The sequence below is a fragment of the Canis lupus genome, chromosome 32 (assembly GCF_003254725.2).
Source record: "Canis lupus dingo isolate Sandy chromosome 32, ASM325472v2, whole genome shotgun sequence".
In the NCBI taxonomy this organism is placed as follows: Eukaryota; Metazoa; Chordata; class Mammalia; order Carnivora; family Canidae; genus Canis; species Canis lupus.
Window position 1 is genome coordinate 13,913,693 of NC_064274.1, and position 14,505 is coordinate 13,928,197.

General features: G+C 32.1%; 1 protein-coding gene across 5 annotated transcripts in view; it reads left to right on the plus strand.

Moving 5' to 3' along the window:
- CCSER1 (coiled-coil serine rich protein 1) overlaps nucleotides 1-14,505 on the plus strand; it is a 1,365,561-nt gene that overhangs the window by 544,262 nt on the left and 806,794 nt on the right. For all 5 annotated transcript variants that reach the window (XM_049104802.1, XM_049104801.1, XM_049104804.1 and 2 more), the window contains one exon: nucleotides 10,409-10,486. In XM_049104802.1, the coding sequence (XP_048960759.1) occupies nucleotides 10,409-10,486 (78 nt within the window). The remainder of the gene's footprint in view (nucleotides 1-10,408; nucleotides 10,487-14,505) is intronic.

Here is a 14,505-nt window from a genome sequence, read left to right on the forward strand (position 1 = left end):
ATGCAAAAGTGTAAATACAAGAAAGCAGATCTTTTTGGAGGCCTCTCTAAAAGGTGTCAACATCAGGCAACATATCCAGTTTCAGGGTTTTTCTTTAAGACTTTATTTATTTATTAATTTGAGAGAAAGCAAGAGAACACAAGTGGGAGGGGAGGTAGGGGGACAAGCAGACTTCCCACTGAGTGCAGAGCCCATTGCAGTGCTCAATCTCAGGACCCCAAGATCATGACTTGACCCAAAGTCAGATGCTTAACTGACTAAGTGACCAAGCACTCCAACATATTCAACTTTAACTATTAAGCCTGACACTCAGAATTTAAAGCTAGAAGCTCACTAGCCCTCTGTAGCAAAGAATTTAACTGCCTTTCAGCTTAAAAGCTGCCAACATGGTCATACCTATCAACACTGAAAAAGTCCAAGAATGGAAAGATTTTCTTTCCTTCCAGTTCAATATGAAGCCAGCCTAATCTGCGAATGGCAAGCTGTTCTGTATAGTTTAAGGTCAACCAGCGTAAGTGTGCAACAACTCCTGAAACCTTGGCATCTGTGTTTTGGCTGAGACTACACATGGCCTTGTCCTTCTGAGGTTCTTGGGACCTGGAGGCTTTGCTGAGGCCCATCCATCCCCCACATCTCACTTAAGACTCACTAAGGATATAAAATATAGCTCCTAACCTATGGCCTCCATAAGCTGTAGACAGCCTTTCAGGCTAAACTCTTATGATCTGAGACTTAAAGACCTTGCTAAAAACTTAGCAATACAAAATCTATTGCATAGGTGTCGAACAGAATACATGTACCCTGCTAACAAAAGAAAGAGGAAAGAACTGAGCAAAGCACGCTGAGTTCATCCATCCAAATTTATCAGCAAGAAAAGTGAACCTTTCTTTGCTATTCAGAGAAGCTGAAAATATAACACTGGGAGAGTTCCTTCTACATGAAAAGAAATGCCAGGAATGAGAAACAAGTGTTTCTCTCAAACTTTAACTTTTTCAAATATTTTATTTGCTTTATAATTGTTTTTTATTATTAAGAAAAGTAAACAATCACATATCAATCTTTGATTTTATGATTTAAATGTGTTTATGTTTTAAAAAGTCCTAATCATTCTGTGATAATTGGTAAATAATGTTTACTTATATTTTCTCCAAGTACTTTTTTCTTTTTGGTAATTTAGCACTTTAATCTATTTAGAGTTTATTCAAATGACATTTAAGAATATATTTTCCCCTAATACTAACCAATTGGTAAATCCCAGCCTATTAAATAACCTGATATATTTCTCTTTCCCTTTTGAAGTACAATAAATTTAGAACTCTCAGTCTTCTCAAGTAGAAGTAAATATCAATACATTAGCCTTGGAGGAAAATTCAATAATAAATGCAAAATATAGCCAAGAATACATGCATATCCTTTAACTGAGACTTTATGACTCTATAAATATTTTAAAATATATAATCACAGAACTGTTTTGAGAATGTTATCACAGCATTAATTTTAAAGAAAAAATGGAAATAAACATCTAAAAGTAGAAGCCTGCCTGGCAAGAAGAATAAAATTATGCTTATATGGTGGAATTTTGTGCATTCATCATAAAGCACATTGAAAGAAAACATTTGATGTGAAAAGAATCTTGAGAATATAATCTGGGTCCAAAATTTAGGATAATGTACAGTAATTTCAATCAATTACCTTGCACATGAAAAGACTGGGAAAAGCACATAGATGATTTATCGGTGATTGTCTTTGGGTGATTGGATTATGTCTCGATATGTCTATCTATTTATCTATTTATCTATCTAATCTATCTGTCTAGTTATTCCCTTTTCTAGTTTATTCTTTTAACACTTGCTTGTCTCCCTTAAAGAACTTAAAATAATTGGAATCAGACAGGGACTGTTTTCATTAAATATACATCACAAAATCTGGTTTGTGATAGGCTCTCAATACCATTCATTATATGTTGTTAATAGAATGAGATCATAATTTGAAGTTGGCAACAGCCAGAAATACCAAGAATGCTCAAGAAAATGAACAAAGTGAGGGATAATAGAGACTCAACTCATAGACCAAGACATATGGAGATCCAGCAGTAATTGATTTGCATCTAGCTTCAGGGATTATGGGTCAGGAAGCAAGCTTCTCTCCCCGGGAAAAAAATAGTGGGTTAAACTAGGGATTCAGTCTCACATTACCTGTACAATAACTTGGGAGAATTATATAGGAACTTTAAAGTTCAAATACCATGCACTCCCAGAATTTAGATATGAGTAGACACTGCAATTTTCTAAAATTGAAGCAAATAAAAAGCAAAATAAAATTAATACACTTAATCATTGTTGAGGTAATCTATACTACCATCAACAATAGTAAGCTGGTTTAAATATACTGGTAATAAGATTAGCTATTGCTCTCCTCAGTTATGTTGCAGTATGTCTGGCGTAAAGTAATTATACTTGGTATTTGATTTTAATTTTTTTTAAATGATGAGCTGAGAAGAACTTTGTTTAGATGGTGAAGCTCTAATATGGCTCAAAGACAAAAAAAGTGCTTGGATTCTAATTGATTTGTATTTCTTTATACATTTACCATAGCTTGACAAAAGTATGCTATCACTATACTGTGATAGACCCATAAACTGGAATAATATACAGTTATGTAAAAGAATTAGGATATTCAATATATACAAATACATAGTAATTTCAAAAAAGCAAGTTGAAGAACAGTTTGTAAAACATATTATTCTATGTGTTAAAAGAAGAAAAACTCAATGACAGATATCTCTGTGTGTGTTTGCATTTGACCCTTAAGCAGCATGGGTTTGAATGGCACCAGTCCACATGTATGCAGATTTTTTTACATGTACAGTATTGTAAATATATTTTTCTTATAATTTTCTTAATATTCTTTTCTCTAGCTTACTTTATTATAAGAATACAGTATATAATAATGTAATATACAAACTATGTGTTAATCACTCTTTATTCCATAAGATTTCTAGTCAACAGTAGTCTATTAGTAATTAAGTTTTGATGGAGTCAAAATAATGTGCACATTTATGTGCAGATTTTTGACTGCACAGCTGTCAGCACCCTAACTGTGTTGTTCATGGGTCAACTGCAATGTATAAATGTTAATGTGTGTTTCTATTATCTATTTATCTATTTATGTATCTATCAATCTATCATATATATATATATATATATATATATATATATATAGATCTGTAGAAGGTTATACAATAAATTGGTAAAATTAGAGGCCTCTGGATGGCTGGGGACTAGGAGTATAATACAAACTTTTTCCTGGAAAAAGATGCTGCACCATTTGTAATTTGGGCTATGTAAATGTGTCATCTAGTTAAAAGTAAATTGTATACATTATATATGTACATATATACATATACATATGTATATATGTACATATACATATATAATATCTATAACCTCCCTATATATGTGTGTGTGTCCCAATATATATAAATATATATCCATACATATACACACACACACAATTTTAGAAAAGGAATAAGTAAACAGGCATTTTATATACAGGCATTTTTTTTTACTAAATCTTACAAAGCTCCAAATTTAAAAATATGTACACTGAGTCACCCCAAATTTAGAAAATAATAAATTACTTTACTATCACATAAATATTGCTAACTTCCCAGCTTTGAATAGAGTAGTATCCTAATTCTTTACTCCACTTGTGCCAGCCAGTTCCAAATTTTAGATTCTATAGCATGTAACTTCCCAACCATGGTGCTTATTCCTGATTTACAAAGGATGCTTAAGGGCAGCCCGGGTGGCTCAGCAGTTTAGTGCTGCCTTTGGCCCTGATCCTGGAGACCTGGGATTGAGTCCCACGTCAGGCTCCCTGCATGGAGCCTGCTTCTCCCTCTGCCTGTGTCTCTGCCTTTCTCTCTCTCTCTGTGTCTCATGAATAAATAAATAAAATCTTTATATATATATATGAAGAAAGGATGCTTTAAATGTGAGCCACACTGTTTCGTGAAAATTATTTAGCTATGTAGAGCTAGATTGTCAGTATGTCAGATACGTACTTAGGACTCCATTGCTTTTTCTTCTTTGTCGGATTGGCTCTGTGTTAGATTTGTTCCTAGGAATATACCATCCACCTGATGGCCTCTGACAATTCAGATAGAAATTCATTCTATGACCTTAGCAACATTACCTGAGTGAGAACATTTCTTTCTCAAAATTCCAACACAATTCCCATATCTACGTTTCATTTAAATGAGTTGCCTCATGTGCCTTGCTTTTTTCTATCCAATAGAATAGTTTGGCTAGACCTTGGTTATATGCTCACACCTATTTCAAGGATATTGCACCAGCAATACTCAAAACAAATGCATTGAAAGTTTAGGAGAAATCACTCCCCAAAGGAAACTCAAATGCTGTTAACATAGTAAAATGGATTAGATGCTAACAACATTTAGGCAAAAACAGCAGATATCACCTACAAGGAGATATTACAAAGGGAAAAAAAGAAAAAACTTGCATTTTCATTTGGAGAAAATAGTACCAATAAAAGACCTGACTCAAATTGATAAGGTTGTTGAAGTTGGCCAAAGTATAAAGACCTAGTCTTGATTTAGACCTTGAGTTCAATTTACTGTTGCTCTCATTTTGGTTTACTGCCAAAGAAATAAAAAGTAAATAAGGAATATATATGACTTAAGGAATGAAGTGAGTAGAATCAGCTTCCCCATGGCTAACTTGGTTCCTCACAGAAGTGTACCTGATATTCATTGGTCAGCTCCCTGGACTGGAGGAGCCCCGGGCTATCTGTTCATTGCCATTTGCAGGATATACTTGATGGACACAAATTAGCTCTCAAGAATATGCCCACTAATATATAATGACTACCTTTTTATGACACAATTAGATATTATCCATTCCTTTTCTTACTCAGTCCTTGGGACAACAATATCTTAACAGTGAGATGAGTCATGGTAAAAATTAAAATCTAAGGCCAGGGAAGCCTAACGTGTCCTTAATACTTACTGGATCGCTGAACAAATAAATGACTGAATCTTCACAGAAAATTGGCACCTCTGAAAAAAGAAAATATTTTCAGTTAAAGTAGCCAATTTATACTACAGAAATCCAAATTATCAGCAACAACACCATTGATAATTAAAACAACAGAATACTGTAACATGTGGTGCATTTTTTAAATATAATTTTATAACTATAGGAATGCATGCTCAAATTAGAGTTAACACATTTAGATAAACATTTAATTTTATTAGACCTACAGGATTACCTTATACAATTTACCCTAATGGCTTAAAAAATATTTCGCTTATACTCAAACCTGTTTATGTACTCAACAGATTTGAGCCCAATTGATCATGTTTCACTTCAAGAAATTCTTATAAATAAACTTTAATCCCATAGGACAGATCCATTAATTATTCTTTCAGGGGAGGTATAATTAATGGATCTGTTCTATAGAATTATGGCATTCAGTAAATATTAATAATGCAAACTCATTCTACCAAGCACCTTAAGAGTACCTAAACAAATAGATCATTTTGTATGGCTGAAGCTTTCCGTCAACATTCCTGTAGGGAACATAAAAGCATGCAAAACAATTTAGCATCAGCTTTTCAGTGAGCTCTTCATAGAAGATTAAAGATTCTTTAGTGGAGCTGTTATGCATCCCAATAAAATAGTCTGTCAAATTTCATTTTTAAAGAAGTTATAAAAGCCCTAATGAAAGCTTAGAAGCTGAGTACAATGACAGTCTTGTGTTATAATCCTGAAAAAGCCTAGTTATATTGCTAATGAAGAATATTTTTTAAAAAACTTTTTATTTTAAACTTTAATATTTATAGAAAAGTTGAAGAAGTAGTACAGAGAACGCCCATATACCCCTCATTTAGTTTCCCCTATTTTTTAAATCCTACCTCAGCAGAGTACATTTGTCACAACTAAGAACCAATATGAGTACATTATTATTAACTAAACTTAGCAATGAATTCAAATGTTATCAGTTTTCCCTAATACTCTTTTTGCTATTGCAGGATTTTATCCAAGATATCACATTATATTTAGTCATTTTCTTAAGATTGTATTTATTTATTCATGAGAAACACAGAGAGAGAGAGGCAGAGACATAGACAGAGGGAGAAGCAGGCTCCATGCAGGGAGCCCAATGTGGAACTCGATCCTGGGTCTCCAGGATCAGGCCCTGGGCTGAGGGTGGTGCTAAACCACTGAACCACCAGGGCTGCCCTAGTCATATTTTTCTAATATCATGATCTGGTCCTCAGATTTCCCTTGTCCTTGATGACCTTGACTTTTACTTGTTAGATTTTCTGCAGTGTCCCTCAATTTGAGTTTGTCTGATATTTTTCTCATAATTAGACTGAGGTGGGAGAAAGACCACAGAGGTGAAGTATCCTCTTATTTTATGTCATACTATCTACATGGTGTTTACCTTGATCACTTGATGAGGTAATGTTTGATGACTGTAAAGTTATCATTCCCTATTTCATATTCTACTCTTTGGAATTAACTGACTAAAACACAGTCTAGGGATTGGGAGATGAGGTTTAAGTTTCACATGATGAGAAGGAGGGAGTATCTACATAAATTATTTGAAATTCTTCTGTAAGATAGATTTGTCTTTTCTCTCCAAGTATTTATTCAGTTCCTTATTTATATATGAATTGATGATTTTTAAAATTTTGTTTTATCATTTGAATTATAACTCCAATACTGTTTATTTATTTTGTTGCTCAAATTGTTCCAATGATGGCAATTGGGAGCTCTTTCACATTGGCTTCTTTATCTCTTTTCATACCCATCTTTTTATATTTTAAGCGTTTTCTTAATTTCTGGAATAACAAGATAGTCTAGAATCACCTAATACATTATTTGACCCACCCCTGGAATGAGTAATTTTTCCAAGGAGACAGGGTTCCTTTATTAGAAAAAATGTGTATCTAGGGATTGGACATTAATAAGGAATACTTTATTTAATAAAATCAGCATATTTCTCCGAAAATCATTGGGAAAATACATCTTCTGGGGCACCTGGCTGGTTCAGTCAGTAGAGCTGCCACTCTTGATCATAAATTTGAGCCCCTCATTGGGTACAGATCACTTAAAAATAATAGTAAGATAAAATACATTTTTAAAAAGTAACTCCCTAATTTATGAATTTTATGAAGAATATTTCAAAACAATTTTAATTATAATATTATATAAATGACTAACTTGACAATTTTATATCCATCTATAGTATCAAATATACATGATTTGTGAATCAGTTAGGAATTCATTTCTTCAAGTCAAAAGAAAACAGAGTACTATGTCAAGGTTATTACAATGAGCACATATTTTATTTTTCAATAATAAAAGGAATAGAAGCTTAGAGAAGATATGTCATTCAAAGTATCAACATTCTTGGGTCACCTGGCCAGCTCAGTCAGTTATGTCTCGGCCTCTGGCTGAGGTCATGGGTACAAAAGAGTTCATATTGTACACTGTACATTTCCATTTATGTGAAATTCTAAGAAAGGCAAAACTAATCTATAGTGATCTAATCTATAGTGATACAGCATATCAGTGTTTCCTGGGACCAGAAAGGGGGTGGCATGTGAATGCAAAGGAGAATGAGGGAACATTTTGATGAAAATGTTCTATGTCTTGATAGTAAGTTCAAATTATTCAATCATCCTAATGTTAGAAAGAAGCAGGCATCTATTGGACTTAGAACCAGAAAATCAGGTTTTTAGACACTTGTTGGAATTAGGATAGACTTCTTATAACCTGTAAAGAACATCTTGTGCAGTCGCTACTGGGTTAGAAAGTCAAAGCATATTACATGAATTGAGGAGATTCCTTTTCTTGGGATGATTTTATTTTACAGAATAAGTCTATATTCCAAAGATAGTCACTTTTAAATTATTGAGAACTGGCCATACCTCAGAAATATATCAAAAGCAGATGAAGCCATGATTCTAACAAATATTTTATGAGGAAAATTGTGAAAGAACATAACTGTTAGCTTTTAAAAACTTCAAATGTAACTTATGAAGTACTTTGTTAAACTGTATTTAGATATGCAATTACATTGAATTTGCTATCATTAAATGAAAGGATAAGTTAATTAAAGTATGAGGTTGGATAAAATGTATATGTGAAGGATTTACTGTAGTATCAGATATCAAAAAGTGTAAGCAAATTGGATCACTGAAATGCAAATGTAAAAACAATGAGCTAAAAATTAAGATATGGTTTTTCTATTTTTGCTATGTATTTTCATTTTAATAACTAATTAAGTGCAGTATATCGGATGTCATATAAGATTAATTTGTTTTTTTAAAACATGTTTTCAAAATTCCCTAAGAGCAATAGAATTAAAGTGTCGTACTATAAGATGGATTTGAGAGTTAAAGCTGGAACACAGTTTTCTATAAGAATGACGTTCGAAGAATCAAGGTTAGATGATGGAAATTTCACAGTTTGCTTTTTAACAGTGCTTAGAATGACACATTTATTTCTGGGAAGTTGTGGGAGATAACTTTAAAAGAAGTTAACCATGAAGCTTGATCTTGGTTCTGTTCTTACGGAAGTTCAAAAATCTTCATCTGCAAGAATATGATACAGGCTTTTAAATTTTCACAACTTAATGTCATCTGTCTCCTGAATATATGATTTTTAAGGGCATGATACTTTAATATGCTATGCAGAATATCAGTTCTCCATAAAAAGATGAGATAATTCAACTATATATGAACTGTGTTCTATTACCTGCTTAATTTCACATAAGAAATCTCATAAAACAAATAGCTCAGGAAGCTTGTTTTTCTAGTGTGGGGAAAAGAAGTTTCACTCATTTTTTTAAATTTTAGAATCCTGTGGTAAATTTACTTCTAAGAAAACCTTTGTTTCTCCATTATGTCATATAATCAGATAGTGGAAGTCAGGGGAAGTTCAGAATATTTCCTGATTTTGATCAGATAATGGACAAGAAGTTCTGAATAAATTTAGAAATTAAGTCAGTAGCTAATTTACCTCAATTATCTAGTCTATGTGTTTTTCTGCTTCCTTCAATAGCTTATTGCACAGTTTTTACCTAATTTCCTCCTTTAGATAATTTTAGTCAATGTGCACCCTTACATCAATTTCAGAAGTAGGTGCAGTACATGTTACATAAAAATTGTACTGGGTATGTTGGTTCCTCTGTTTATGGCTGTTATGCATTGTTGCTGAAATAATTCTGCTTTAAGGATATTTAAAATATGTCCAATTTATGGTACACCTGAATCAAATGAATTGAAAATAATCTCATGAATGGAAAGAGACCTAAGAATTATAACAGTTGCAACTTCTATTCTTTGAATGTGTTTTTTTTTGGGCATTTAGATCAGCCAAACTGGTCTAATCATTCCCTTATCATAATCAAAATTAATCTATTCTTTTGCTTTAAGCTTCACTGCAAAATTTTCTGTATTTCAGTGCAGGCACAATTATTGACCAAGCTGGAAAATGTTGCTGTGCTTTCTTTTCAGTATTTTATTTGCTTATCTACTTAAAAGGGAGAATTATTCTGAGAGAGTGAGTTAAGGACATAGTAACATAACTTCTGTTGCCACCTATTATTAGTATTTTTTCTTGCTTTTAGAAAAAATAATGGTAACCATCTCATCCATTCTTCCTTTTTAAGGCTAATCATCTTATTTAAAATGTTTTAATTAAAAAATAAAATAAAATGTTTTAATTGTTTACACTTTTACAGGACTAGAAGGACAGCATTAGCAATTCCAGTAATTCTCTTTTTGTGTAAATCCTTTACTCTTACATTTCTTTTTGTTTTGTTTGGCAGAATGTAAGAAAGATTATAAAATATCAAAGGCTAGGAATATGGGAATTTAAAAATTTAATATTTATTTTGCAATTTTATATTAATGGCAGATACAGCTTTTGTAATGAATAAAAGCTGGATATAATTATTTAAATCTTCACTAATAAAAGTCAATAATACTTTAAAGATGTGCTTGAAAATCAGTCTGAAAGACATAGAAATAGCATAGTGAACCCTCACAGACACAGTATAACTTTAAAAAAAAAGCAAAAGTCTAAAGTAAGCAAATAAAATTTTAAATACTGCACTACTATAAAGATGATCATGGTCTTTAATAAAATGTACTTGAATTGTACAGTAAGAAGTGATAATTAGACTAATCATTCAGATAACTCTTTCTAAATAAGGAATGATTCAGTATATGACATAATATGACTTTTTCTACATCCATATTTTATTTACTTGTTTTTATATTAAGAAGAAGTATTTGATTCTAAATTAGGAATAAAAAGAAATAACTACCAAAATGTATCTCTTTAATTCAATTGTGTTTTGGTTGCAGAGTGCAGACATGAGCCCAGCAAGTAGCACCACTTCACTTCCTGTTAGTCCTCTTACTGAAGAGCCATTGCCTTTCAAGGTAAAAAATAAACAAAAAATGATTATTTAAGCTATTTTTAGGATAATTAAATACTTTAATATCTAAAATAATTCATGGTTTAGATGAGAAGGTGAGCTGCTTAATATGTAACTAATTTCAAATGGTAAAATATTTGTTGTGGTTTTTGTTGTCATTCTGGTTGGTAAATGAAAGTAAAGTTTGAAATAGAAGTAATGCTTTAAAAGACTACCCCATGTGCCTTGCATGTAAGAAATAGTAATTTCTTTGTAATAGTTTGATGTCACATGAAGTAGTTTTCGAATATCTTCTGTATCTTAATTTAAGTAATAAATTTAAGAAGAATTATTTAGTCCTCATTGAGAGATTACATTTTCATTAGCTGGTTACATTTTCATTGATGACTCTAGCTCATAATTAATTAATTATGTGATCTTTACAAATAATGATCAAAATAAAAACTGAAATACGGAATCATTCCCCCCAAACAGGTTGTATTTTTTAAATATTTAAGTAAATATGTAAATAAGTATTCAAGCAGTATGGTTTGTAGAATTCTTCAGCTTGGGAGACTAGATACATTACAAGTAAGAAGTCATTTTCTTGTTTTGCTGCTTAAGATTAGATGTATCTCTTTAAACCAAAGCTTATAAATCAGCTATATTGTATTTGTACCAGGGATGTTTAAATTTCATTAAAATTATTATAAATAAAGGCAATACTTAAGATCTCAGGGAAAAAAAAAGTTGGAAAGTTGGGATGATGTACTTACATGCAATAGTTTCAGTCTAATTTGGCTTAAAGATAGGTAAAAGTACATTTGGGGATTCATTATGATTTTCATGATTTTTTAATTTTATCATAAAATTGTTTATTATTGTGGTTTTTTCTTTTTCTTTTTCATATGAAGATTATAACTTACTTAATACTGCTTAAACCTAGAACAGTAGGTGGTATTGATTTCTAAATATTCAATTTGCTGTATTGTTAAAATGAGAATAATAGAAAGCTATGAATATCATTGTGTGTCTTTTGTCTTCTATTTATAGATGCTTTGTTGCTTAATGATAAATAAGGGGCACCTGTGTGACTCAGTCAGTTAAGCATTCAACTCTTGATTTCAGTTCAGGTCATGATCTCAGGGTCCTGAGATCTAGCCCCAAGTTGAGCTCCATGCTCAGCAAGGAGTATGCTGGAAATTCCCCCTCTCTCTTTGCTCCTCCCTCTGCTCACGCTTTCTCTCTAAAATAAATAAATCTTTAAAAAATGATAGCCAATAATAATTGTTAAAAGGTTATTTTAGATCAGAGAATTATTAAATACTGAATAGTATCCTGATTATGTTATTTATTGAGAAGTCTTTATTATTCTACAATAAAGGAGAAAATACTAAAACTTTAAAGTTTACTGTTACTGCATGTAACGTCTTATAGTATATGGGACAAAATTTACAGAAGAATCACATCTTTAACAAGATTTTAATTGAATTCTCAAAGCATTACTAGAAATCATTTTTTCTTTTTAATATATTGATAATGGCTATACTCCTTCAAAATTAATGTATTTTTTAATGGAGGTAAAATAAAAGGTCAGATATATTCCAAAATATGCTGACACAAAGTTAATATAAATATAATTGTTTTAGTTTCTGTGACTGCTTCTAAGAGATCAATATTATTCCCCTGTTAATGTGTGTAAGTGGTTTTATAAGAAATTAAAACTTCTAAGCACTTATAATACATAATATTAGTGTTGGTAGCCACTGTAGTTATAATGCCTCTTAATTTGCTTCTTTTGTGAAAGGAATATCATGTATTCTTTTATCATATATAGAAACATCTCAATCGTATTTAATAGTGTCAAAAATTAAAGTTTGAATTTCTGAAGTAAAACTCCTGCTATACTTCATAAATGTAAATGAGGAGCTTTTATGTAAATAAGGAGTAAGGGTCCTTATTCACCACTATTCTCATCATCGCCTATTGCATTCATGCCTGGTCATGAAAGCATTTGAGTGTATCCCTTCATAGAAAAAGAGGTATGAAGGACAATTTTATACACATACTACCATAAACTCACAGACTTCCCAGTCACATTCCTGGCTCTGAGAATTTTCCAGGATTCCAAGTTCATACAATTGGGCACACAATTGTTATGGACACATATTTGCAAACAAAAGGCAAATGTATAATCTCTATTTTTTTAATAAAGCATTCGGAGTGACTTACACAAATGGTATGTTACTTACCACAACATCATTACAGAAGGGCCAAGGTATACTAATTTTGCATGCGTGGGAATAATATTTTATCAAATAATCATAATAGAATCATAACATTTCAGGATTAGTCATCTGTGAGTTTGAGAAGAAAGGAGAGAAAATAGAACGTTTGGCTGCTAATGACAGTGTTTATGTTTCTTTTTTATAGAATAACACTGAAACAAGTTGACATTGTTAAGTTTGATGTGCCCATTCCACCCTATGCTACTCTTTTTTCCCTCTGCTATTCTCCTTCATTTCTCTCAACCATCTAATCACTTCCAATCTAACCAGCCTCCTTTCTCCCTATGTTAGGCTCAGTCAGGTAGATATTCCACACCTAATGCCTTGGAGTCACCAAATATTACTGTTCTTTCATAAGTAATACTTTTATTTGTACATACACAGTTATTAGTAGCCTTAGTCCATTCCTGGAACTAACAATCTGGAAGCTGAAGCTGGCTTATTGTTTCTTGACCTCTCCATAATAATAACCTTTATTATGGGCATGTTCTTTTGGTCAATCATATTTATCCCCTATTTTAAAGTTTATTTGCACTTCATTGAAGCATGATCTCCAGATTTTAGTCTCTTTTTCTCCAAAAATCATCTTTTCTTTGATTAGATATATTAGCAAAAGATATTATCCTACCTTGCCCCTATATCCTTATCTTGTGATAAATTCAACAGCAGGAAATGAATTCAATTCTATTTTTCTTTACACCCTACTTCAAGAGTATACAAAGGCATTAAAGAATACCCTCCATTCACCAATTTTCAAGATCTAAATATAAACAAATGTAGTTTTCTCATTGCCTTTCCTGGCCCACTGAATGCTGCTTTTCTGTGATACCAGGGCTCTTGGAGTGTCTAATGAGATTGGACATCTAGTGCCTAGATCCAAAATGGAGCCACTCTGTTGGAGGCCCAGCCACCTTCCCTAGGAGCTGACTCAGAGTGGTTCTGGGATATTTCTGGAGTCTCCCCTCCTTGTGAAATCCAAAGTTCTTAGACTCCTTTTTCTCACCTTCAGAAATTACTATTTAGTCTAGACTAAAGAAGTCCTCCCCCCTTTTTTTTAGTTTCCCTTGGAGATTATTCTTCTCTTCTTTAATCAACCAGAGCCTGGAAATAATCTTCTCGGTGTACTTTTTAGAAATAGAATAGAGGAAAGGAATTGTCTGAACTGTGAAGATTTTTCTTACCTGATACAAACCTCACTTTAAGAAGCACAGAGCCACCTTATTGAAGCAAAGGACAGAGGTGGAAATAAATAAATTAATTTCTCAAAAAAAATAATCTTGTCATGCAGTGCTGGGATATTAGGGAAAGGAATGATGCTAATTCTGTTTGATCATAGAGCCTAAACTCAAAACTTAGTGACAAACATAGTTTCCTCTCAGTTATATAAATAGTATATAGAAAAAAATAGTAATCCCAGAAAATACACACATATCAACCATTAACTATATGGATGCCTCATACTTTAAATTTGTTTGTGTATAGTTTCTGTAATGATTACTTACTTCTGCTTTAAAACAATATCAATTTTTAAGAAAGCAGAAGAGTTGAAAACATTAGAAGCAATCTTAGCCTAGTTGGGGACAGATCTCATTCTGAGAGTTTCTACCTGTATGACTGTGACCCTATTACTTGGTGTAATAATTTTCCCATCCATAAAATGGGAACAGCAGCAAATTCTTCTTCATTGGGTTTTTATAACATTAAGCAAGTTAATAAATAGAAATTGCCTCAAATAACACAGTACCAGTATATGTAT